General features: G+C 38.6%; 1 protein-coding gene across 1 annotated transcript in view; it reads right to left on the bottom strand.

Annotated features, from left to right (window-relative positions):
• ADAMTS9 (ADAM metallopeptidase with thrombospondin type 1 motif 9) overlaps positions 1-25,829 on the bottom strand; it is a gene marked incomplete at its 5' end in the record, with an annotated part of 160,709 nt that overhangs the window by 112,126 nt on the left and 22,754 nt on the right. The window contains 9 exons of the mRNA XM_081072616.1: positions 904-1,049; positions 7,691-7,795; positions 9,712-9,853; positions 11,137-11,283; positions 16,138-16,243; positions 16,352-16,392; positions 17,371-17,486; positions 17,587-17,670; positions 19,911-20,200. Of these exons, the coding sequence (XP_080928742.1) occupies positions 904-1,049; positions 7,691-7,795; positions 9,712-9,853; positions 11,137-11,283; positions 16,138-16,243; positions 16,352-16,392; positions 17,371-17,486; positions 17,587-17,670; positions 19,911-20,200 (1,177 nt within the window). The remainder of the gene's footprint in view (positions 1-903; positions 1,050-7,690; positions 7,796-9,711; positions 9,854-11,136; positions 11,284-16,137; positions 16,244-16,351; positions 16,393-17,370; positions 17,487-17,586; positions 17,671-19,910; positions 20,201-25,829) is intronic.

Raw genomic sequence — 25,829 nt, 5'->3', positions numbered from 1 at the left:
CAGCTGGCTCTTAAAAATGGGTGTTGGTTTATGCACCTAAAAACTATCCCTAATGGGTGAAGACTTCTTGGGGTTCCCAGCCTATATAGGCTCAGTGGCAACGATATCGTGTATTATTTTCAATTCCTTTAAACTTTATACATCTTATATCCACCACAATTACGTCTTTCCTGATAATGAAGATAGCACGTTTTAAAACCGGCTTGTAAACAGCCTCCCCAGCAAACACATGTCTCTCGTGATAGATGCTGGGGAAAACCCATTGACTTTATTTGAACATGCAGGTCCTAACAAGGTGAGGCTGGCCAGAGAGTGAGAATTATCCTAAAGAGGAAGGCACACCCAATCTCCAAGCTGTCAGGTTATGGGATAGGGACCTCAGGTGTCTCACCTGTAAAACAGCTAGATTGATTTCAAAGTAATTCCTGACTTGGGGTTCCAGGTCCCTTGGGATTTGCTAATGCTGCCTTGGGGTTCTGGGTGTCCTTTGCAGCATTTCAGGAGCTAATGGAAAAGGTGCACTGATCTACAATTTGGATGGAAATGTCCAATTTCTTTGTCTCCTCATGAAAAATTTATCTGTTTATTAGCATGCCATCCCAAGCTCTGGGGGACAGTGAGTGGGGGCCTGACTGTTAAAACAGTTAAACAGGCCAATCAACACAAAAGCATCTACTGTTTGGTAGACAACACTTTTAATAATAAAGGGTCATGGGAGAAAAATAATAAAACAGAGGGGAAGTGCCCAAGGGTAGATCTTGGATACCACAGGTCTCAGCAGCCCTGGAAGTCCACCCACTCTCTTAATTTAGAGGGAGCTCTTCATCTGCCTCTAATTATTCCCTTTGGGCATTTTTCACTCCTGCTGTCTGCATAATAGCAGTGATGAGTTCTAGGACTTACTCTGGTCTGTTGCACTCTCGAACAGCTGTCTTGATGCCCCCTCCACATGTTCTTGAGCAGGTTCCAAAGTGAGTCCAGCTTCCCCAGGATCCATCAGTCACAGGGACCTCCATTTCTTTGGGAACACAAAATCCAAACTTGCAGTGCTGTATTTAATAAGGGAACAATGAGGGAGAGCTCGGTGCCTGAGACATCGCAGGACCCACTGTCCTTCTAAATACACCACACTGTAATTATTTTCCTGCGCTAGTGTGAAATGCTGCCATTTCATCATCTATGTCAGTAACTGCAACCGTAGGGATTTTAATCTTCTATGTATTGATTTTAGGCCGTCTTCATTTACAGCTTGCTTGAATAAAACTGGCCCATGAGTGATTGGCTCCAGGCTGTCGGGGAAACATCAATGGCCGACTTCGAGGTGCTCAATTAGTCTGCTTGGAGAAATGAGTGGAAGTGGGCAGACTGGTTGCAGACAGGGCCAAAATGAGTTATTGGATTTGCATAGCAGATCTCCATTAACAAGGCCCAGAGATATTGTGAGCCAGTTAAAATATAATGCCTTATTATTCCCATGGATTTGAGAACCCAATTTTAATTAAATGGGAAAGAAAAAAGCTAGATACATGATTCCCATAAACTCACTCCACCAAGGCACACAGGATGACACTAAAGTAAAATGGACACATTACAGAGAGCCCTAAATTTTATTGCTTTTTTTGTTACTAATGGTTTCACATTCTCCAGCCTGGAGCAGGAAGAAGGCTATGTTTAAAACAAAACAAAAAATAAAAGTCCTCAGCAGGACAAGAGAGTCCAAAAGGCCATTTCAACCCTCTGCCATTGTTGGGGTGTGAGGCCCTGACACAAAGCTGAGGTCACTGAGCAGTGGACAAAGGAAGAGTGGCAGCAGTGGTGGCAGGAGGGTGACGCCCCGCGGCTCACTCAGATCTCTGAAGCAAAGCTAGTGGCTCTGGCGTGATTTATCCGCAGGGAGGACACAGGCGCATAGGAAGAGACAGAGGGCCACCAAGGTCAGGGGGTGGGGGTACATTCAGGCAAAGTGGACAAACAAGACCCCGAAGAAGGTCCCAGTCGGAACAACTGGCTTCACGAAAGCTTGGTGAACAATTATTTTAAAAGTGCAATTAAGCTTTCACTATTCTGTTGCACCTCTCCCTTGTAATTATCCTCTTAGAGTATCTGAGGACGCGGCCCTTTCCCTGGGCTGTTTGGCTGAGGCTTAAAAGGTTCTGCACCCAAAGAATCTTGGACAACTCCATATCCAGGAAACGTGGGCAGAGGCAGAGGTGACCACATCACTCCCTGAAATCACTTTATATTTGTCTCTACAGTGTTCTTGAACATTTCTTGGAATGTACGCACATAAAAATAAATGAAAGAAGCAGCTTGGTCTAGAGAACGCAACTTGAGTCATGTATTTAAACAAATTTAAACATTTCTGGAAGCCACATTAAAACAAATAAAAAGAAAACTGAAATTAATTATTTACCTCAAATGATCTGAAACATTATTACTTCTATATGCAATCAATATAAAATTATAAATGAGTTTTTTATACTCTCTTTTCATACTAGGTCCACAACACCTGGTAGTGTGTTTTCACTTAAGCACATCTCAGTTCAGACTGACATTTCAAGTACTCACTAGCCACGTGTGGCCAATGGTTGCTAGATCGGACAGTGAGGGGACAAAGCTTAGGAGGTGAAATTCGAGTTTCCCCAAACCAACTCTGTGACCTTGGGTGAGTCACTGAACTCAGCTACCACAGATGAAAAATGAAGACCTACCTGCCAAAGTTGTCTTGAGTATGACATGAGACAGTGTATCTAAAACACCTAGTATCAGCTGAGAATATTGGGGACCAGACTTACAGCTAGTAATAATAATGGGAAACATTTACATAGCACTTCATATTTGTCAGGCACTGTTCTAAGCAATCTATCTCCAGCTATCTATCGATCGATCTATCTCACACTATGAAGTAGGCACTATTATTACCCCCACTTCTACAGAAAAGAAAACGGGGGCACAGAGGAGTTGATGCCAAACCACCGTAAGGGTCAGAGCTGAATCAGATAATCTGACTCAAAGGCGCACTCGTAACTGTTACGCATGCTGCCTCTCAGTTGTGTGTGAACGGGAACAATGTTTGACATCTAAATAAAGACTGCAATTTAAAACAAAAGCAAATTGATGAAATGGTGAGGTAAGGCTAAGACTCTAAGGTATCCACCCGATATCCATTCTCCCTTTTATCCTTGGTAACAGAATCTATATTTCCCTAGATTCTTGTATAGATAAGAGTGTTCAAAGAAATGTCAGCAGGATTCTTTCGGTAAGATTCCTGGGATGGTTCTTTTGCTTCTTTGTTCCTTGCCCTCTGGCTTCCTTCTACCTGGAACTCAGACTTGATGACTGGAGTTGCAGCAGTCATTTTGTGACTTTGAGAATGAAAACCATTTGCATATGATAGTGGGGCAGAAAGAAATTAGAAGCCTGGGTCTCTGATAATTTTGTGGAGCTGCCACAACAGCTCCATAACCTGTCTAACTGTGTTTTGTGTTAGAAAAAAGAGCCAATTTGTTTATACTACTATTATTTGGTCTGACCTGAACAAAATTTCTAATTAATATATAATTGAAGTCCTAACTGAGGCCCAAATTCACCCTGCAAGTCTTGGTGCCAGATACACATTTTATAAATTCTACAAAGTAAGGAGAAAATTCCTATGACTATTCATGGAGTTTAATAATGAGAAGTTACCTGGAAATACTTTTTTTTCCTCTTGACACTGAAGTCTTCAGACTGAAGTCTCTAGTCTATAGACTGTACCTCCACATAAGAACAAACTTCAAAGTGACTGTAAGTCTCAAATGTACTACCATAAACTTCAGAGCAAAATGAGGACATAGTTGTACCACAGTGTGCCATTCAGCACTGCATTTAAATGTCCTCAGATGGTACCTTCTTAAAAGGAAAATAATTAAAAACTGGTCTGCAAATGAAACATGTCTTACTGATACGACCACTGATGTGTGTTCATAGAAGAGGAAGAACCTTCAAGGAATAGGAGAACTGCCTGAGGGGCCAGAGGCTAAAAATCAGGGCTGTTTGGCAAATATGTACCAAGATGATCTATTTTACCGGCCGAATTCGACAAACAATAATTACATACTGGAAGAACCGTTACATCATCACAAAGCATAAGTAGCTGGTGGACTCCAAGCCAAAATACAGTCAGCCTTTCCTAGAAGTGTCCAGAACCATTTAAAAGATATTGTACCTAAATAACCCTAAGTTCCTTTTTAAAGAAGAGGCTGGAAAAGGGACTTGGGAAGCAAGTTTGTCCCAAGGAGGCTTAAAACAGAAGTTTTAAAACAGAAGTTTCAAAACTCAGACTCACAAACAGGGTTAAAACGAAAATGTTAATGGACTTAACAAGAGAATGGAGAAAATAAAGAGACATTAGAGAGTCATTCATCAAAATAACATTGTCAGTAGTCCAAGACAGATTACTGCTGAGGGAGCAGGGCAGAAAGAAGAGAAAGAAAAAAAAAAAAAATTAACCCCTCAGGAAAAGGAGCCAGAATTTGCTACAGAAAAGGCATATGGTTTTACTGCGAATTCTATGACAACAAATTGAAAAAAACAAAGAATTTCTATGCTGACATACATCTAACAATTAAGTTTGCAAACTCATCCTAGAAAAAGTGCTACATACCTCATTGCTGAATATCACTATGGTCACCTTCAAAGTACTCCCCTTGGGAAGCTATGCACTGATGCCAGTGCCTAGTCCACCTTTCAAAGTAATTTTGGAACTCTTTCTGGAATGGCCATCAGAGCTCTCATCGTATTACCCTTGTTGTCCTGAATGTCATCCTTTCAATATTTCCTTTATCTTTGGGGAAAGAAAGAAGTCATTGGGAGTCAGATCAGGTAAGTATGGAAGGTGTTCCAATACAATTATTTGTTTACTGGCTAAAAACTCCCTCACAGACAGTGCCGTGTGAGCTGGTGCATTGTCGTGATACAAGAGCCATGAATTGTTGATGAAAAGTTCAGGTCGTCTAACTTTTTCACGCAGCCTTTTCAGCACTTCCAAACAGTAAACTTGGTTAACTGTCCAGTTGGTACAAATTCATAATGAATAATCCCTCTGATATCAAAAAACGTTAGCAACATCATTGCAAGAAGTTTGCAAACTTAATTGTCAGACCTTCGTATCTACCACCTTTGGCATTTGTAAAATGCGGAAATACTCTTCAGGGGAATAAACACACATATAATCCGCATCTTTAATAAAAGCTGCTAGATGGCAACTTCTCTAAAACACAACTAAAAATGTACCTGTCATTTTATCTGCAGAGTTCCTTCTCTGAAAGTGTTCTGAATATGCCCCTTGGAATGCCTTAAAGTCTTACTCTTCTTGAACACAAGCATACATTGAAAAAGTCTTCGGAGAGATCGCCCAAATTTCCCAATCCCTCAAGTACAAGATTACCCTGCAATACTATATCTTCAGCTTCTGTTACAAAAACAGAAGATTAGAAGAAGACACAACAGACGCACTCTCAAGTTCTTCTGTGTTCCAGGATTGATTGGGATACCATATCACAACATGGTGCTTGGAAGCCTGTTCATGACAATTTTACTAACTATAATTCACTTCATCATATTATTGAGAATTCTTCTTTGTTATGGTTTTTCTACTGATAACGTGTCAGAAATAGACATGTTAGGTGGGTGCATCAGATTGACTAAGAATCCAACACAATACCAACGATTTTTTTGAGATTAAACTGTTTCAACTTAAATCATACAGTTGGCTGGCTCTACCTCAAGCCAACTTAGTTATTAACTGGTTGTCACGTCTACTGTCATCTCTCATCAACTGGAAGCAGCTGTCTGGATCACTGTGTTTAGAGGGACTCTGAGGCTACATCTTCACTTTTATAACAGTGAGTGAATTCTTAATGGTTGCCATGGAATCCTAAGAACCATATTCCCACTCAAACCTATGGTCCTTTGGCCATCAATACATTGAGTTAAATGTCCTGCAAAAAGCGAAAGATTCAAGGAGATATATTTCTTTCTAACTAAAAGTGAAAAGGCTTTTATGCCTACATCCGTATATAGTTTTGGTCAGGTTGTTATTACAGAAAGGTGTATACTCACTTGCCGAGGTCCTAGCCACTGAGAAGTGATAACTTGAGCTGACTTAGTCACCAAGTAAGAATAAAGTCATCTTCATTATAATTTTTTAAATTTTTGTATTGAATTTTTTGTGTTTCAAATAACTTTCACACCATGTAGCTCTTGTAACTTTATATAATCACCCTGAGAAATGAGTGAAAAAACATGCTATTTGACGACTGGGAGCTGGTGGAGCTCAGCACACACAGTTATGGCCACGCCAGTGACCCTCCAGCCCCTTCAGAGAAAACAAAGGAGGGAGTTGCGGGGGAAGAGGCTCAGGTATGGGGAGACTCTACCTAATTGAACTGTGTCATCTTAGGCAAGTCCATTACTTTTTCTGTTCCCTATCTATAAAATTGGGGAAAGGAAAATTAAGTTATCTCGTCTCTTGAGGATACCTTCCATGGAAACATTCTGGATGCTATAAGGTAAAGTGGAAAAAAAAGAAGTGAGATGCGAATAACATAATAAAAGTGAGTTAAGCAGACATGGGAAGAAGAGAGAAGACAGGAAAAATACTGGGGGTGCCAAAAAAATGTCTACAAGTGGACACTTTGGTCAATGTTGCTCAAGCAGTAGTCCGCCATCATCAGAAATGTCTGGGTGCTGATGGTAACCACTTTGAGCACCTCTTGTAATTGCAGAAGTCAGACGTGACTTGTATTCATCTTTTGTTATCGGTATATATTGAGCATTACAATTTTAATACAGTTTTCCTTTCTTAAAATGTGTATACATTGTTTTGGCACCCTCTGTAGATGGAAGGATAACAAGAGACTCAGAATATAGTCCTGGGATTACATCATTGGTAAGTGACAGAATGCTATTTTCTGTAGGAGTTAAAAAAAAAAAAATCAGGGTTTATAGCTAAAACATTTGTAACCAAATTATTTGGGTGATGATGATGATGATGATGATGATGATGATGACGACATCACTAGCATAATACCTTTTTTTTCTTTTTAATGGACACCAGGTACAGAAGTTTGCATTAATCATACTCCTAGGTACATGGGACATTGTTATCATTAAACCATGCAAATAGATTCTGCTTGGTTACTAACAAATAAGTGGGAACCATGATAACCAACTCAGAATATTTGGACTTGGATATACCCCAACTTCTGAAAGGCAAGTTGGTGAAAGCTTGGCATCCCAGTAGTGAAGACAATAAGTTTACTGTATTTCTGCATTTCTTTGATTTTAAGATGCTTCATGAACTTAATAATGGACTTTCACTGCCATGCCCAAAAGAGACAGAAAGAAGGAAAAAACGCTACCTCACATGAAATGTACCCATAAATTGAAAAGCAAATTGGAGTTTTCATGAGAAGTATATCCTAAAACAGAGGCAATAGTGATAGCTATGTCTCTCATATCAATATTTCATAATAATGTTATGTTTTCACAATTTTCCATAGTAAAGCCGAACCTCTTGCCTCAACAAAGTATCATGCATGCTAAAGCACACTACGCTGACTCACATTCTCACAGCAGTGACGGGTGTCCAGCTAAAATCTTGCCCAATCTGCCCCAATTCAGAAGGAGGGGTTGGGGCGTTACTTGCCTTTCCAGGCTCACATTCGGTCCCATCGGCCCAGGGCGTGTGCTGAGTCCGGCAGCCCTTGTGTGCTCCATCCGCATTATTGCACCAGAGTCGTCTACACTGCATCTGTTCATTTCAGTTAAATGACAAGTCAATGACGACGTGATTAGAGGATATCAAACAAGGCAAGCATTACTTTCAGTTCATGTTTTGCCAATGATATGGTACAGATTAGAAAGGGATTTTATTTCTTGGTACGATAAATGGTAAAATATTCTAAGGGATATACAGAGCAGCCCAAGACACACTACTGTGCCTGGTAGGACTTGGGGTGGTGTGAAAGGGGAGCTGCTGTGCATCCAAAACACCCATGGTGTCATCTGGTCCTCAGTACGACCACCCCATGTTACAGGTGAGGACACACAGGAGCAGAGACAAAGGAACATGCTCTCTGTCTCACTGGGGTTGTGTCATCGGAGCTTAAGTTTGCAATGAGCTCTTCTTGGAGATGTTTTCTTTAAGTAGGCCATATAATACCACAATCATATGATGACTCTTTTCTAGGGTGTTTAGGGGTTTTCAGAGGAAAGAAGGGACAGAATATTGGGAAATACTTCAGGCATACCCAAAGGACAAGCTAACACAATGGATACCCTTCTACCCACCACCCACCTAAAGAAAGGAAACTTCACAGGCCTAGCCCAATACATTTATCCTCTTCCCAACCCCTCCTCTTCCCCCAGAGGTGACCACTGTCCTGAGCAGTGATCATCATTTCCATTGCATTTACTACAAATGTATAAATATCTACCAATAATAGCCAACATTGCAACTTTAAATGAACAATAGTATTCAGCATTTCAGGATATACGGATATATCTTACAACTTGCTTCTAACCCCCGCCCCCCACTGTATTTTAGATTTACCCAAGTTGATATATTTAGCTTTATTTCAGGGCATACTTTTTAAAGACTTTTTTTTTCCAGATTATTAAACTAAACCTTGCTCATACAGGAAAATTCAGAAAGTATTAATAATTTTTTTTAAGTAGAAAAATGCCTCAAACTACCCCACCTTTTCTGTAGTTCCCCCACCCCATTTTGAGTTGAGAACATACTCTACAAAGTAATTGTTTATCCTGTTATTTTGACTTAAAAAGTATTTCAGGAGCATGTTCCCATGTGTAGTCAATTTTCAATTGTTGTATAATATTCCACTAAATGGAGACACCATAATTTCCCTAACCTTTCTATTGTTGGGCATTTGGATTACTCCTAATGTTTACTATCATGAGTAAAACAGAAATTAATATAATCATGGATAAATTTTACTCAAAAATTTTAATTATTTCCATAGATCATTGTACTTCCCAGTTCACTATGCTACCTCTGAAGTTTCTCCCAGCAAAACAAACACACAGTCAAAGGGATAGAATGGGGCGCCTCAAAGACGCACAGTTCTGCTCATCTGCAACTTGATAACCACTGGATCATATCATCGGTCCAAATGTCCACAACACATACATCAGAATATCACACACCAGCAGTTGAGCCACCACCAGAGATGACTTTAAGCCCCAGGTGGTCACAGGACATAGCCCTGACAAACTAAAACAGGGAAACAGGTCTGTGTTAGGAATTACCTTTACGGAATCTAGAAGAGACCCTATAATAAAGGTTACCCAGACAGGTCAAAGGGCATGAAAGGAGACAAGGAGTGTAAAGAACTGAGCTCTGCCATTACCAGCATGGAACGCTGTCCTCTCTGAGCCCACGTGTACAATGCAAACAATAACGGCATCTCCCTTTTGAACTGTCATGACACGCAATGAGAAAGTGCTGGTAAAGCACCAACCATCCCACCCTGAGTACTATTACTGTTTATCACCATCATCATTATTACTATTATCATTAAGCGTCATCGGTCCATTATCAACTTTTCCACCAGTGGTTTCTATAAGAGTGAGAATCTAATGGAAAACTATGAATTAAAAGAAGTCCCAATCAATTGATGAAGGCAGAAACAACCCTCAAACACTTACCATATATGGGCACACCTGAGAACCGGGTCCAAAAATCAATTCACATTGTTTATTCACGTTGTAAAGGAGGCCTGGCTGTTGGGCAGGCAATGGGTAAGGTCTGGATTCAGGTTCGTTAAGCAAACACTCCCCGTAACCAGTGCTATGGAAAGCAAAGCAATACAGATGGTGAGAGCAGTGGATGAGATGCGGCTTGTCAGTGCTTCCAGATGAAAGTGAAAGCCCATCCTGCCAGCTGAATGGTAGAGAGAATAGTTCCTTTCTTCTAGTTGTTCTATTCCTTCTATCCAAGGTTAAATCTAGAAGCTGAAGTTATATTTTTGGTGTATACTTGTTTGGTTATGGACCGATTGGTTATACATACATATAGCTAGTAGGATACATGTATCTGTTAAAGCATTTATCACATTTTGTGGCAATTATCCTTTTTATTTATTTTTTTACTAACTTCCCCAATAGACTGTAAGCTTCTTAGGGGCAAAGATAGTGTCCTTTTCATCTAAGCCTGGGGCTCTGTCCACAGCAACAGATGTTTAGTAAATGTTTGCTGAACAGATGAGTGAGTGAATCAATAACTATACCAAGAAACACCTTAAACCATCTGTTTAAAGAGAAAAACAGCAACCCTCCAGTTCTTTGACTTTTCTACAAACATTTCTTCTGGAAAATTCACACCCAGTGAGTTCTGATTAATAAAGCCTCCTCTTCCCTGTGGTTGCAGAAATATACACCCAGTGACCTTAGGACAATCACTTAACCTTTCGTACTTCTGGGAGAGAAAAGCAATAAATCTGTGACACAGGGATATTGTATAATGTAATTGGATCTTTGAGCAGCCTGGCAGGGAGCTTAAAAAACAAAACAAGAAAAGAGAGGAGGGAGGGATGGAGAGAGACAGAGAGAGAAAGAGAGAGAGAGAGAGAGAGAGAGAGAGAGAGAGAGAGAGAGAGAGAGAGAGAGAATAAATGTTCTCAATTCAAAAACATGGAGGGCTGCTGAAATTTTCATCCATTCAGATAATCTTCTTTGGGATGGCCTCACTACCCTACTCCTTTCCAAGCCAAAATCACTAAGTTAAAAGCCCATAAATATTTGTGGGTTTCCTTCATCATATAATCACTTTCATGGTCCCTACCCCAAGACCTGAACAGATTTCTTATCTTTCCCCAAAAATAAAGCAACATTTACATATTCTCTTTAAGATCCCAACCTTCTCTTTAGCTCACTCTGTAATCTTCTAAACTCTGGCAAGGATGTGAACGGCACAGATGTCAGAAAGTATTTTTTTTCCCCTCCTCCAAGGAATGTCAACAAAAATAACAACTCAAAAGGAATGCTTGACTCTACATTTTCTTTCCCACAATTAGTTCACTATGTGGAGGCCACACACCAGAAGTTTGTGCTAAAAGAAAGTTCAAGCCTTACTCTAAAAATTCAGTGATGTATCGTCGACTACATTTTGACCACATCCAGGGGTTGGTGTAGAAGTTCAATGTTGGAGCCATGACGTACTGGGGACTCTTTACTCCTTCTTCTTTGCACTTATTGTTGTCATCATGAGGCATATTAAACCTAAGGCCAACAAGACAAGGGTAAGAATGTCAACGAACCAAGCTGTTAGAATTGCTTTCAAGAATGTGCCTCTCTGAAAAAGTTGAGAACCATGTGATTTCACTGATATGTAGGGTATAAAGCTGAAAACAACAAAGGTGCAAGACATACAAATAAAGAAACAAAAACTCATAGACACGGACAATAGTTTAGTGGTTACCAGAGAGTAAGGGGGGAGGGGAGTGATAGATGATGGTAAACGGGGTATAATATATGGTGATGGAAAGAGAAATGACTCTGGGTGGTGAACACACAATGGGATTTATAGATAATGTATTACAGAATTATACACCTGAAATCTATGTAACTTTACTAACAACTGTCATCCCAGTAAACTTTAATTAATAATAATAATAATAAAAAAGAATGCACCTGTCTAAGAAAAAAAGTTTAACTGACTTCTACATTGTGGACAAGAATCTGAACCTGGTGAGCAGAACAAAACCTATTAGACAGTTAAAGATGAAGTATAAATAAAACTAAATTTCCACCCAATTTAATACAAAGCACCATTAATGTATAAAAAAAGATGTGGATTGGGCCATTATTTGGTTGAAGTGTATTTTTTGCAATTGCAGAGGCTCTGAACGTGCTGTAGTTGGTGCTAGAATACAGTAGTTGGAATTCCTAATAAGCAGTTAAAGGCCAATTTATACAGTCACGGATTTAGCAGGTTATGATAATGGTGTGAATATCGAGTCAGTCAAGTGTCAAACTTGAAGCCAAACGCTTCCTAATAAGAGGCTCACTGTGAGTCTTGGCATCTCCTCGTTTTCAGGTCACGTTGACAAATGACATAACCGTGCAGGTATATCATGGGAAAGGTATGCAAAGTTCATGCGCCATAAAACCCACTAAGAAAGGCTGAAAGCATGGAAACCAGACCCATGCCAATTCAACTGGCTTAACTCAAAGATGGCAAGTAGAGTCATGCTTCATGCCAATGCCAAGTGACTGGTACTGGCTTCCTGAAAATGTGGGCACACAAGGATTCTTAAACTAATCCAGGTCCCCCCACCCTCAGGCTCCCAGAGAAGACTGTGACGGAGTGCCAAAGTTCTCTTGGGCCTGGGAGGGAACTCAGCAGCAACATTAACACATATTTGCCATTCTTGGCTTAGCCAGAGGAAGTGGGGGGGAAAATGAGAGGAAGCATTTCTCAATCCAGAAATATCCATTCCCAGCTTAAGTAATCATCCATTGGGTAACAGGCAGAGAGGGGCCGTCCTCTCTGGATGACTTTCCCCAATCACAAAATGGATGCATATAATTAATTTGGCATTTAGGGAGGAATTTCCTCCACTAGTTCATCTTAAAACATGAAAATAAGCGAGTCAGACAGAAGTGTGCAGCCTTACTTTGTATAAAAGTAAAAGCTGGGATAAAAGTCTGTGAAGTCGATTCCATTAATTTCTCTTGTGTTTGGTTTTCATTTTCTTTTAAAAATTGGGGCAGTGCAAAAATTAGAACTTAAAAGTAGTTCTTAATGCTTCAGAATCCATTTTCCTAAAAGAATGATTGCCCAGGTTTCTAGTTTCCAGTTGTATAGTCAGTACACTACCTATACCAAAAACCCAACACAAACAAAACATTCAAATCTTAGTTTAATTGTTTGTTTCACTGTGATGCAAAACTCTCTTCCTCCACCATGACTTGACAAAAATCCGGTTTATTTCATCATGTAAACAGAAAACTTCTTTTCATTTCAATGTCAGGCACATTTGCTCATAGCAGGGGCTAAATAATAATAAATATTCATTAGGCGCTTGCTAAACAATAATAACCAAACATTTTTAGCATTCACAGCACACCAGGCAGTAAGTTAAATGTGTTAGATGCTTTATTTCACTTAATTACCCATTTGATCCAATGAGTACTGTTACTATCCATGGTTTACAGATAAGGAAACTGAGTATTGGCAGTTCATTTACTTGATTGTGGTCACAAGGCTACTAAGATGGGGGAGCTGGTTTTGGAATCCACTTCTGTCTGATTCTAAAACCTCTTGTTTTGGAATATATGTATCTTTCATATATATGTCTCCTGTTAGACAAGTTGTGGAGGATTTTTTCTGGAACACTGTGCAAAAATTTCCATATCCAGTAGACTCAATTACCTGCCAAATTAGTCCTAACTCCTAGATTCTGTGTGTCTATGAAGTTGGTACAAGAAGGTAGAAGTTGTTTCTAAAGCATCCAAAGATGCTCAACAGATACAAGATGAATTGCTTTTTTCCAACAACTCTTGGGTTTTATATCATCAGAAAGCCATGACTGTAACATTTAATTTTTAAAAGGTGCCTTAGGAAATATGTGGATTTTCACTTTCCTTAAAATATCTGAGCAAACCTAACTACCCTGTTTCCCCGAAAATAAGACCTAGCCAGACAATCAGCTCTAATGCGTCTTTTGGAGCAAAAATTAATATAAGACCCGGCATTGATTATATTATATTACATTATATTGTATTGTAGTGTATTGTATTATAGTAATTAGACCTGTTCTTATATTATGGTAAATTAGACCGGGTCTTAGATTAATTTTTGCTGCAAAAGACGCATTAGAGCTGATTGTCCAGCTAGGTCCTATTTTCGGGGAAACACGGTATATGAGAAAAAGCACCAAAACAAAAACAATTCATTAATTGGTTAGGAATGTACTTTTTGTTTAACAACTCATACCTTTCACCAATTATTTCACTTTTCATTTCCTGATACTCTTGAGAAGGGGTATGCATGTATTATCCGCACCTTATAGGTAGGGAAACAGCATACATTTTCCTCACGTCAAAGAGAATGTAAAAAAATTCAGTCCAAAACTTGGGTATCTGGCTCCCAGCTGATTTCTATCTTAGAGCTGGTACCCCAGCATCATTTGCTGGGACCCCAGCACTGGCTGCTGACTTAGGACAGTTTAATATTGCTAAGTTCAACACAGAGAAACAATAATATCTACCTATGGGGATAATAAAGATTAAGGGAGATAATATAAATTATAAATAAATGAAAGCTCCAACCACATGGTGTGTGTGTGTGTGTGTGTGTGTGATGTTTGTTAATTATGCATTGAGGTTTCTCTATAGTTGAAAATATTTTGTTTTTGCTACTCAAAATTCTCACTTTCCTTAAAATGTCAACTTTACACACTGGCTATCTAAAAAGAGTTTCTAAGCTCTTGTTGGAAAAAATTAATAGGAAATTAATTAAGCTTCTTTAAATAGTGTACTTTTCTTAGCCATATATTAATTAGGGGGAAATATTAATCTGTTAATCACACCAACGTCTGCCCTTTGAATAGGTCCCTATCTCTGTAACCTTTCCTATTCCATTTCCTGGGACTGGAATAGCTGCCCTGTTGAAATGCTACCCTACTCTTTATGGTCAAATCGACTCTCTAATTTAAAGTTTGAAAGGAATTTACTAAAGTTTATGCAAAACAAAGAAAAATCCCTAAAATATTCTGTTAAAACAAGTGTGAGAAAACTGAGTTAGACAAAACAACAGGTTAATACAGAACTTGTCAGAGCCTTTATACCGTCTAACCTCCTGACTCCAAGCAGGGTAGACTAAGAAAACATGTTTTAAAATCACCTGACTACAAAACTCCTTCTTTATTTTTCACAGATCATTCTTTTAGAATGAGTGTTAAAGCTCTTGGTGCTTTGGGAAACACTGGTGGCATCAGTAGCTTTCAAACAACGTTCCAAGAAATCCTTGAGTTTCATGAAAGCATTTCAGAAACAAAAGGATTGAGAGGAAGCTGACTAAACAGGACTCTGGACCAACACAACTGCTTCACAGAAAGCCAAGCCTTTTTTGTGCTCTAAATATTGGACATCTGACAATATTCCTTTGGAGAAAAGAAAAGGGGTGTGCTTTTAAAATATGCTTGAGAGGTACAAGTTTTAAAATATACTCGTTACGTGTTGAAGTGAATTGGAGAGATCTCTATATACGCATCTTGCTTTATGCGCAGCACAGAGCACTGTACTATAGGCACCTTAAAAAACTGGTGAATGAGAGAGCTTGCTTAATATACGATTTTACTTACAAAGTTCACCTCTGACATGCAAAATGCTATATAACTATATTATATGAGTGACAGCTTCTGAGAAAATTATTTCAGAAAGATATAGTACAAGTAACTAATCATTCTGGAAAGAAAAAAATACAGATCAAAAATCAGAATAATTTCTAGCAAATTTACACTGTTTTGCCGTGTGTTCTAACCATGCTTTGTCTCTAACGAACAAAGAGGAAAAGCCAATTTCAGAATGACCAAAATTAGTAAATGCTTTCTTTGCTCTATCTTTATTCATTCTCTTCCCTGAAAGAGGGATATCTCCGTTCCTAGAGGCTAAGTGTCTGAATTATAGACTTGTATAACTAGAATCAGGAATGATCGGGATTTGTGAAAAGCTTGTGAGCCGGGGCAATGATGGGGGACCCTCCTAGACAAAGAGCTTAAATCAGAAAAGCTCTAGCTGCCATACCCTCTGCTTCAGTGGACAGGTTGGAAAGGACCCCTTCCTCCGATTCCCAGTAGGAAAGGAGAATATTAGACTTGGCATAGAAAACTTGTGCATCGAAACCAAATACACATGTGCTACGACCAAAGACGGTGTACCGTATTTACTCAACTTTCTGAAATCGAAGTCATTTCTCCCAATTAGATTCAAATCTCTTCAACCCTGCAAACTCTCCTATGACTCGGGAAGTATATCCACCCTGTACGGTCAAGTAAATGCTCACGGTTGCGCAGGAACGAAAGCTTTGGGTCACTCTGAATTAAATGCAAATATGGAAAGGATACATACACATGACCTAGTTCATGGGCAATTGTAAAAGCCGTGCTCAGCCCACTATCTTCACTAATAGAACAGCTTCTGTACGGGTCACAAATGGTTCCCAGTTCGGCAAGACCTATTAGAAGGAAAAGAACAAGGATTTACTTTCAAAAGCAATTGTGGCCTGGAATAAAAACATGCAGTCAAGTGTTGTAGGCACAGAGGACACACATGGCAGACTCACCTAAGGTGTCACATTTGTCATGAGCTCTGCAGATGTCCTGTCTGAAAGCAAAGCAGACTTAGGGCCTTGACGACACCGAAGAGGAAATGTCAATACAAGTAAACACTTGAGAGTCTTCTAGGAATTCACAACAGCACCCACTTTAAAAAAGGGGATTACAAAAAGCAAACTAACAAGGCCCAGGTTTTGCAACTCAAAAACAGTTTGGGAACCATTGATTTAAGGATAAAAAGCTACACCGAAAGGTCTTCTTCTGCCTCGGGGGTAGGCACAGAGCAAGCAGAAACCTCTCCGACCAGGAGTTTTCCTCATACCTTGGAGGAAGTGATTCTAGTTTCTTAGCAAACATTCCTGAGAAGGCTCTTAAGGCCTTTCACTTCTGTTGAAGAGTGCGTGTTTGTGACCGTATCTGGGCTGAGTGACAGAGGTACAACTAAAGCAGCATACCTCTTTGTTGCCCGGCACAGCTTTTTAAATATTTTTGAGCTAGTAGCTACCATTTAAAAACTGGCAGGTTTTATGTAAAACAAAAATCCACACATCTGACTTTTTGCAAAATCACAACAGTTGGCCACACTGGACTCATCCTGCTTGTTAACAACCTGCTCAATCTGAAGAGCAACTGCCCCCGCTATAAGGGCATTTCCTTTCAGGCCCACCTAACTCTTCCACTGCCTACTTGGCACCTAGTGGTTAGCGATTCTCAACCAGGGGTGATGCTGTGCTCCCCTCCCCCCACCCCACAGAGGGCACTTGGCAACCTATGCTGTCTGAAGACATTGCTGGTTGTCGCAATTAAGAGGGGGGATACTGCTGGCATGTAGTGGGTGGTGGAGACCAAGAATGCTGCTAAACGTCCTGCAGTGCATAGCACAGCCCCCCCGACAGAATTATCTGGTCCAAAATGTCAATAGTGCTGAAGTTGAAAACCCTTGTAGGGGGGGCTGGCTACCAGCAATACTCAACCTCATCCCATCAACTTGACTGGAAACAAAGATTTGAAGAAGGAATTCAGATACCTTGTTACAAGAACAGCAGTATCATGATGGATTCCACCTGGATAGTTCTTTGAATGCTGCCACTGGCAAAAGTTTCTTAATGTTGTCTGGGCATTAAAAGATATGGAAGGTCCTTCCTAAATATAGAAAAGAATTATGATTGGTTCATTGTACCAATACCAATTAGATATGCCATTTCAGATAGGGATAGAAGAAAGAAGAAAAAAACTTTATTACCTGTTCATTATGAATCACAACTAAGTTCACAATAACAATATTAATTAAATTTCCAATACTTGGGTCTTTATAGATAGAGGCTACCTGTAACCGAGATAAATTTTTCAAAGTTAATTGTGAACTCTGTGTAAGCAATTAGCAATTCACTTCTTACGTGGAAACTCCACCTCTTTTTACATTTCATGCAACATACTCATTTTTCAGTTTTGAATTTTCATTCATTCAACACACATGTATTAAAAGTCATTTACACACATTTATTGTAAAATTCAAAGATGGCAGTTTCAAATAATAATAAATTCTAACAAATTTAAATTTCAAAGTGTTTTCTTTGGAAATTGCATGGCAACTCAACATTTCTCTATGCCAACATACTGGATATTAATTTTTGGTCAAGCTCTTTCATCCCAGATTGCCAAATTAGGGAATCTCACATCGACCATACCCTTGCTGCTCCACTGTTCTTCATGTTTACCACCCATATGTGTTCTCCATCACCTGGTAACCTATTTTTTCCCTATTATGATTGTTAATTATGAGAGTTAACATTCATTGAATGCTTAGTGTGGACTAGATTTGCTGAAAACTGCATAAACGTTTGCATTTAATTCTATAGCAAAACTCTGGGCTAGGTTATTATTCTAATCTCTGCTCAAGAAATGAGGAAAATAAGGCTCAGAGAAATTAAGTAACTCATCCAAGACTATACAGTGGTAAGTAGCAGAGCCAGAACTCTCAACTACATCAATTTGACCCAAAATCCATGCTCGCAATTGAAATTCTTATGACAGGTCCGAATTTAAGGGGTGAAAATGGAGCAGTCTGTGCAAGGTCTGATTAGGTTTTTCTTTCTTTGCTCCAGGACAGGAGAGGGCTGGGGCATATGGAATATGGGACTGAGCATGGAAAACGGGTTAAGGGGTGGGTGGAGGGGAGGCAGGTTGGGGCTGGGGTGGAGAGCATGGGGGACTGGTTCACAACTGTGTGGGGAAAGACAAGGAGAACCACAGGCCAGGGAGAGGGAAGAAGAAACTCTAAAGCAATGTTTCCAAATATGATTGGTTTTCATACTCATTTGTGGAATATATAAAAAGTCGATTCCTGTTCAAATAAATTAGAGTCAATCCATTAAAGGGAATGTTGTGCTGAGGTTTAAAATGAATAAGGGCAAGATCATAGGGGCTGCCATAGAGAACAATCTCTAATATTTTAAGCGAAAAGCAATGTGGAAAACAGTATAGGGCAATGCTCCATTTCTGTTTGAAAAAAGAGTTGTACATGCATACATATATGCTTAAGAAATGTCCAGAGTTGTACTGTCCAATATGGCAGCCACTTGCCATATGAGGTCACTGAGCACTTGAAATGTGGCTCGTCCAAACTGAGATGTGCTGTGAGCATAAAACACATACTAGATTTTGAAGACAGTATATAAAAATTTAAATATTTCAGTAAGTTTTGAAATATTTAGATATAAAATAAAACACATTATTAAAATTAATTTTACCTATTTGTTTTATTTCATGTGGCTAGTAGAAAATTTTAAATTACATATGTGGCTTACGTTACATCTCTATTGGGCAGAGCTTCTTAGAAACATATGCAAAGGAACTTTTAATAGTGGTTGCCTCTGGGAAGGGGCCTGGGAGATTGGTAGGAAAGGACATTTATTTTTCATCAATTGTCTTTTGTTACGTTTGATTTTTTTCATTATGCAAATATATTGTTTTTTCAATTCAAAAATGGGAATAGAAAAAAAATAGAGATTTCTAGGCCTCACCCCAAGGCTAATTAGAATCCTGGAGAAGAGGACAGAGGTAGGCAGCTGCATTTTATAAAGCTCCATGAGTGACTCTGGCTCACAACCAGCATCCAAACCTTATTGGAGACCCATCCTTCACTCTGCAAGCTTATGTGTCAGACAAAGAACACTGGTTTTGGGAACTGGACATGCTAAAGGTCACATGTAGTTTCTAAGCCATTTACTACTTTACATGACAAGTGACCTAACTCCTTTGAGGCTCAGTTTTCTTATCTATAAAATGGGGGTGATAATCATACCTCGCAGAGTTGCCAGGAGGCTTAGAAATGATGCCTTTTCAGTAAGAAGCACATTGTCTAAGACAGAATAAACACTCAATATTGATAACCATTACTGCCACCATAAAAAGGCAACCAATGTATAATCTTACATTCTCTTCAGTCACTTGCCTGAGTCATTGACATGCCAGCCCTGAATGATCTACCAAAGCACTGCCTGGAAACCCATTCCCCAATGGCACATTTAGGGACCTCATTAATCATCTTCTTTTTAATGTACTTACAATTGACATTAAAGTTAAAATATAGTGTTGAAGGTTTGCTCCATGGTATAAAACCATTTTTTTGTCTGCCACCACCATCACTTCTACAAACCGTGGATAGGATAAAAAACGTTTTGTTCTTCTGTGGGTCCTCTTTTCTCTTGTGCTGTCCGTCTTGTTACCATAGGCGGAAAGCGTCTTTGTCGCTAGGCTGCTTTTTAAGACTGCCACATCATCAGCCAGGCTATTCCTTTTCCCCCATTTCATTGTTCTCATTTTCCTCTTGTCTTTATTGTGACTATTTTTGTGTTCTGTAATAAATCAGATGGCATGGATTACATGTCAAGTCACATCTATTTCATATTAAGAATTGAATTTGACACATTTTACAATGATGCCTCTGTAGTCAAATTACATACAAAATCAAGTTCTACACACTGTGGATTCTACATGTGAACCACAATCTGCATTTAACTAAATGACTAAGGACTTGAAATTAGCTGCCCTGAAAGTTTCCGTAAATGCTCACTTAAGGTATTAGAAAATCAGACTTGTTTTTAAGGGCAACAAATGCAAGTGACTCATTTCACTTGGTAACAAAAGTCTTGCTGGGATTTCAGCAGTTTCCATTCATTATTCTTTGCCATGGATACAGTAAGGGCCAAAAGTAGCTACAGAGATCCAGAAAATGGAAATGCAGATGTTTCATATACACCACTTCTGATATTCAATGAGATACAATAAAAAGAAGTCTGAGAGGTGGATAGGCTAATTAGACAATACACAGGAACTAGAGAAAGTGCACGACAAGTTAGACATAGTATTACTCTATTACGTATTTGATCGTTAGAATATGCAAAATGATCTATAAGAATAGAATCACTGCTATTCAATGCCTCTGAATTTTTAAAATTAACTTATTTCAGGGCTCAGCTAAGGAAGTGGATTAAACTCAGAGTGTAAACAGGCAGTTGGGACTATGATGTATAATGCAGATTAGCTCCACTCCCTTCCAACTCCTGCCTAGCCCTCTGGGGTTCTACACAATCTTGCCGTTCCAAGTGTGGTCCTTGGACCAGTAGCACTGGCAACCCTTGGAAATTTAGAAATGCAGACTCTCTGGCCCCACTCCAGACCTGATGAATCAGCATCTACATTTTAACAAGATTGCCAGGTGATTCATATTTATGTTAATGTTTTGAGAAGCACTAGTCTCAAACTTGGCTTGAAGCTTATATTGCTAGTGAGAGTATCCAACTTTAAAGCCATCAATCACACAATAAACAGAATAAGCACAAAAATGCCTGCCAAAATCCGCTTTAAGTAAGAACATAATTTAATCAGTTATCTTGCCTATCCGTTCATAAATGTGCTTTAAAACTTTAACATGTGGGGGAGGAAGAAACTCCTATTCTTCTAGGTTCTTATGGCTGGTTTAATAATTAAATCGACATGAGACAGGCTAACAGGAGAAAATAGCCAAATTCAATTACATACGTACGTATGGGAACCTCAAATACATGAGAGACTCTGAGATACCACCCCTCTCCCCCTTCCCCACATAAATGAGAGATTCAGAGACAGAAAGATTTTTGCTTAGGGCTGGAGGTGAGGTGGTGCCATGGGGGTTGATAGCTAAAGGGTACAAGGTTTCTTTTTCAAGTGATAAAAAAATGTTCTAAAATTGACTCTGATGATGGTTTCATGTATCTGTGAATACACTAAAAGCCATTGAATTGGACATTTTAAATGGCTGTACAGTAAGGTATGAGAATTATATCTCAATAAAACTGTTATAAAAAGAATATGTGTCACTTAGTTTGTGAAAAGTAAATAATCCTTACTTAATGTCTTCTATAAATATTTTGATTTATAGGATTTATTTAGAGAAAAGTATACCTGCCCTGAGAAAAACATTTAAGAAACACTATAGAATTCACTCTCTTTGACCACTAAGGGAGGAAAAAAACGTAGTCTTAGAGAATCATCAGAAGAAACTTGGGCGTAGGAAAACCAAAGGATGAATTGAGGCACTAACTGATAATAAGGAACACTTATTTAAATTAAAAAATTGAAAAGAATTAAGGCTTTAATAACAAAAAGGCTGCAATTTCTAATAGAGAATAACCCATATAAATTCTAACACACCTGGAAGACATTTCATTAACAAGTAACCTGTGCCTCCAATAAATAATTCAGTATACTTTATGTGACATGAAAATGCAGGAATAAAATTACTTCTTTAGAATTGAAAACATCTAATATATAATACTTCTCTGTCTTTTACCTTCTGACCTTTTATCCTAATGGGTTCGAATCATATTTATTGACCTAATTAGCCCAACTAATTTCTACCACTTTAATCATTTTAGCAAGTAATTTTGTATTTAGCATTAAAAATAGTATGAGTTTCAAAAATAAAACAAAAAGCCAACCTACTGAATGGGAGAAGATATTCACCAATGATACATCTGATAAAGGGTTAATATTCAAAATGTATAAAAAACTCATGCAACTCAACACCAAAAACACTATCCAGTTAAAAAATGGGCAGAGGTAGTCAAAATGGCTATCATCAATAAATCAACAAACAACAAGTGCTGGCGCGGATGTGGAGAAAAGGGAACGCTAGTGCACTGTTGGTGGGATTGCAGATTGGTGCAGCCACTATGGAAAACAGTATGGAGGTATCTCAGGAATCTGAAGATGGAACTACCCTTTGATCCAGTAATTCCACTCCTAGGCATCTACCCGGAGAAATCCAAAACTCCAATTCAAAAATCTGTATGCACTCCTATGTTTATTGCAGCACTTTACACAATAGCCAAGATAAGAAAACAACCAAAATGCCCATCGGTAGATGACTGGATTAAGAAGCTGTGGTACATTTATACAATGGAGTATTACGCAGCCATAAAGAAGAAAGAAATCTTATCATTTGCAACAACATGGATGGATCTAGAGAACATTATGTTAAGTGAAATAAGTCAGAGGGAGAAAGACAAATACCATATAATCTCACTTATATGCAGAATCTAAAGAAAAGAATAAGTGAATGAACTAATCAGAAACAGTTTTGGGGACAAAAAGGAAAAAACCGAGAGTTGTTAGATGGGCGAGGGGGGGCTGGGGATAAGGGGAAAGGTGAAGGGATTAGGAAGCAGCTGGTAACCACAAGATGGCCTCAGGGTTTTTGAAAATTAATTTGGGGAACATATTCAATAATGTTGTAAAGATTTTGTTGGGTATCCGATGGACATGCGTCCTATTTGGGAGACCACCTCAGGGATACTGTGGATGCCTGATCATGGCATTGTACACTAGAAGCTAAACATTAATGAATGCCAACTATAATTTTATATATATAATGTGATGGCTCGGTGCGAGGTCAGAGGGATAGTGGATGGGGGAGGGGAGTTCACAGTGTGAGGGATATAAATGATGAACGTCTAAGTATTACCTTGTCTTGTACACCTGAAGCTAATAAATTAAAAAAAAAAAAATGGGCAGAGGAACTGAATAGACATTTTCCAAAGAAGACATACAGATGGCCAATAAACCTATGAAAAGATGCTCAATGTCACTAATCATCAGAGAAATGCAAATTAAAATGAGATATCACTTCATATATGTCACAAAGGCTATCACCAATAAATCAACAAACAACAAATGATGGCGAGGATGTGGAGGAAAGGGAACCCTCATGCACTGTTGATGGGATTGCAAATTGGTGCAGCCACTATGGAAAACAGTTTAGAGGTTCCTCAAAAAATTAAAAAGAGAACTATCTCATGATCCAGCGATTCTACTTCTGGATATGCACCTGAAGAAATCCAAAACACTAATTCAAAAAGATCTATGCAATCCCTATGTTCTTTGCAGCACTATTTACAATAGCTAAGATATGGCAGCAATCCAACTGCCCATTAAAAGATGACTGGATAAAGAAGATGTGGTACATTTATACAATAGAATATTACTTGGCCATAAAAAAGAATAAAATCTTGCCATCTGCAACAGCATGGATGGACCTACAGGGTATTATGCTAAGTAAAATAAATCAAACAGAAAAGACAAATACCATATGATTTCACTTATATGTGGAATCTAAAGAACAAAATAAATGAACAAGCAAAACAGAAACAGATTCATAGATACAGAGAACAAATTGATGGCTGCCAAATGGGAGGGGGGTTGGCGGACAGGGTGAAAAAGGTGACGGGATTAAGAAGTACAAATCGGTTGTTATGCAATAGTCAATGGGATATAAAGTACAGCATAGGGAATATAGTTAATAATATTGTAATAACTATGTATGGTGCCTGGTGGGTACTAAGCTATTCGGGGGGATCATTTCATAAATTATATAAGTGTCTAACTACTATGGTAGACACCTGAAACTAATATAAAACAATATCGAATGTCAACTGTAATTGAAAATGTTAAAAATCTTAAAAATAGTATGAGCTTTAAGGATTCAAGTATTCACTATGACTACAAACACATGAACATTTTTACTCAGAATCGAAAAAACAGACATTATAACATGTATAACCTACTCAACTCTCTTGCCTTTGAACAGAAATTGTTAATAACAGAGTTATTTTTACCAAGTGACACACACTATTAGGATAAAAAGAAAGTCATCCACAGTTCTCTTTAATGACCTGTTAGCCTAATGGAATGGAGGCTCACGTTCAAATTTGTAATGCCACTTTACTAACAGTTTTGTTAGCATGGGCTACATAATGAAATTTCATTCTTGTGGAAAGTACAGGACAAAGAGTCTACATATTTCTTTTGATTTTTTTCTCCCACACATTTATTATTATTTTTTCACTGCAATATAATTTACATATCATAAAATTCACACTTTCAAAGTACACAATTCAGTGGTTTTTAGTGTATTCACAGAGTTGTGAAATCATCACCATTATTTAATTTTAGGGTATTTTCATTGCCCCAAAAGAATCCTGTACCCATTAGCAGTCACTCCCCATTCCCTAGCTCCCTCCAGCATCTGGCAATCACTAAACTATGTTTTGTCCCTATAGATTTGCCTATTCTGGCATTTCATACAACTGGAGTTATACAATATGTGGCTTTTTGTGTCTAGCTTCTCTCCCTTAGCATATTTTCAAGGTTCATCCATGTTGTATAGTATGTGTCAGTATTCCATTACTTTCTACTGCCAAATTAATATTCCTCTGTATTGCTATATCATTTTGTTTATCCACTCATCAATTGGTGGGCATTTGGGTCTAACCACTCAATTGAATAATTCTTTCATGAATATGTGTGTGTGTGTTTGTGTGGCCATTTTACATTTCTCGTGGGTAGAATCTAGGAGTAGAACTCCTGGGTCACATGGTAACTCTATGTTTAACATTTTGAGGAACTGCCACATTGTTTTCCAAAGTGGCTGCACCATTTTCATGCCTTTTCTTGAAGTTCAAATGTGACCCTCAGAAATAGAAAATCATTTTTTATGGTTCTTTTAAGAATTTCTCAATAACTAATCATGCTTACTTAACTAAACAGCTTATGAGCAACCTGGCCTAGTTCAAATCTTAGAATAGCAAGTTGAACCAAAGAAGATATATAGATGGCAAATAAGCATATAAAAATATGCTCCACGTTATATATCACCAAGGAAATACAAATTAAAACCACAGCGATGTACTGGCCAAAATCCAGAACACTAACACCAACAAATGCATGCAAGGATGTCGAGAGACAGTAACACTCACACATTGCTGGTGGGGATACAAAGCGGTGCAGCCACTTTGGAAGACGGGTGGATGATTCTTACAAAACTAAACATATTCTTAATGTAAGATCTGGCAAACGAGTTCCTTGGTATTTACTCAAACAAGCTGAAAGTTCATGTCCACTCAAAAACTTGCACATGGATATTTATGGCAGCTTTATTCATAATTG

This window comes from Rhinolophus hipposideros (genome assembly GCF_964194185.1).
Source record: "Rhinolophus hipposideros genome assembly, chromosome: 14".
Taxonomy (NCBI): Eukaryota; Metazoa; Chordata; class Mammalia; order Chiroptera; family Rhinolophidae; genus Rhinolophus; species Rhinolophus hipposideros.
Note: the sequence above shows the minus strand (reverse complement) of the source record. Positions and strands in the feature narration are given on the sequence as shown.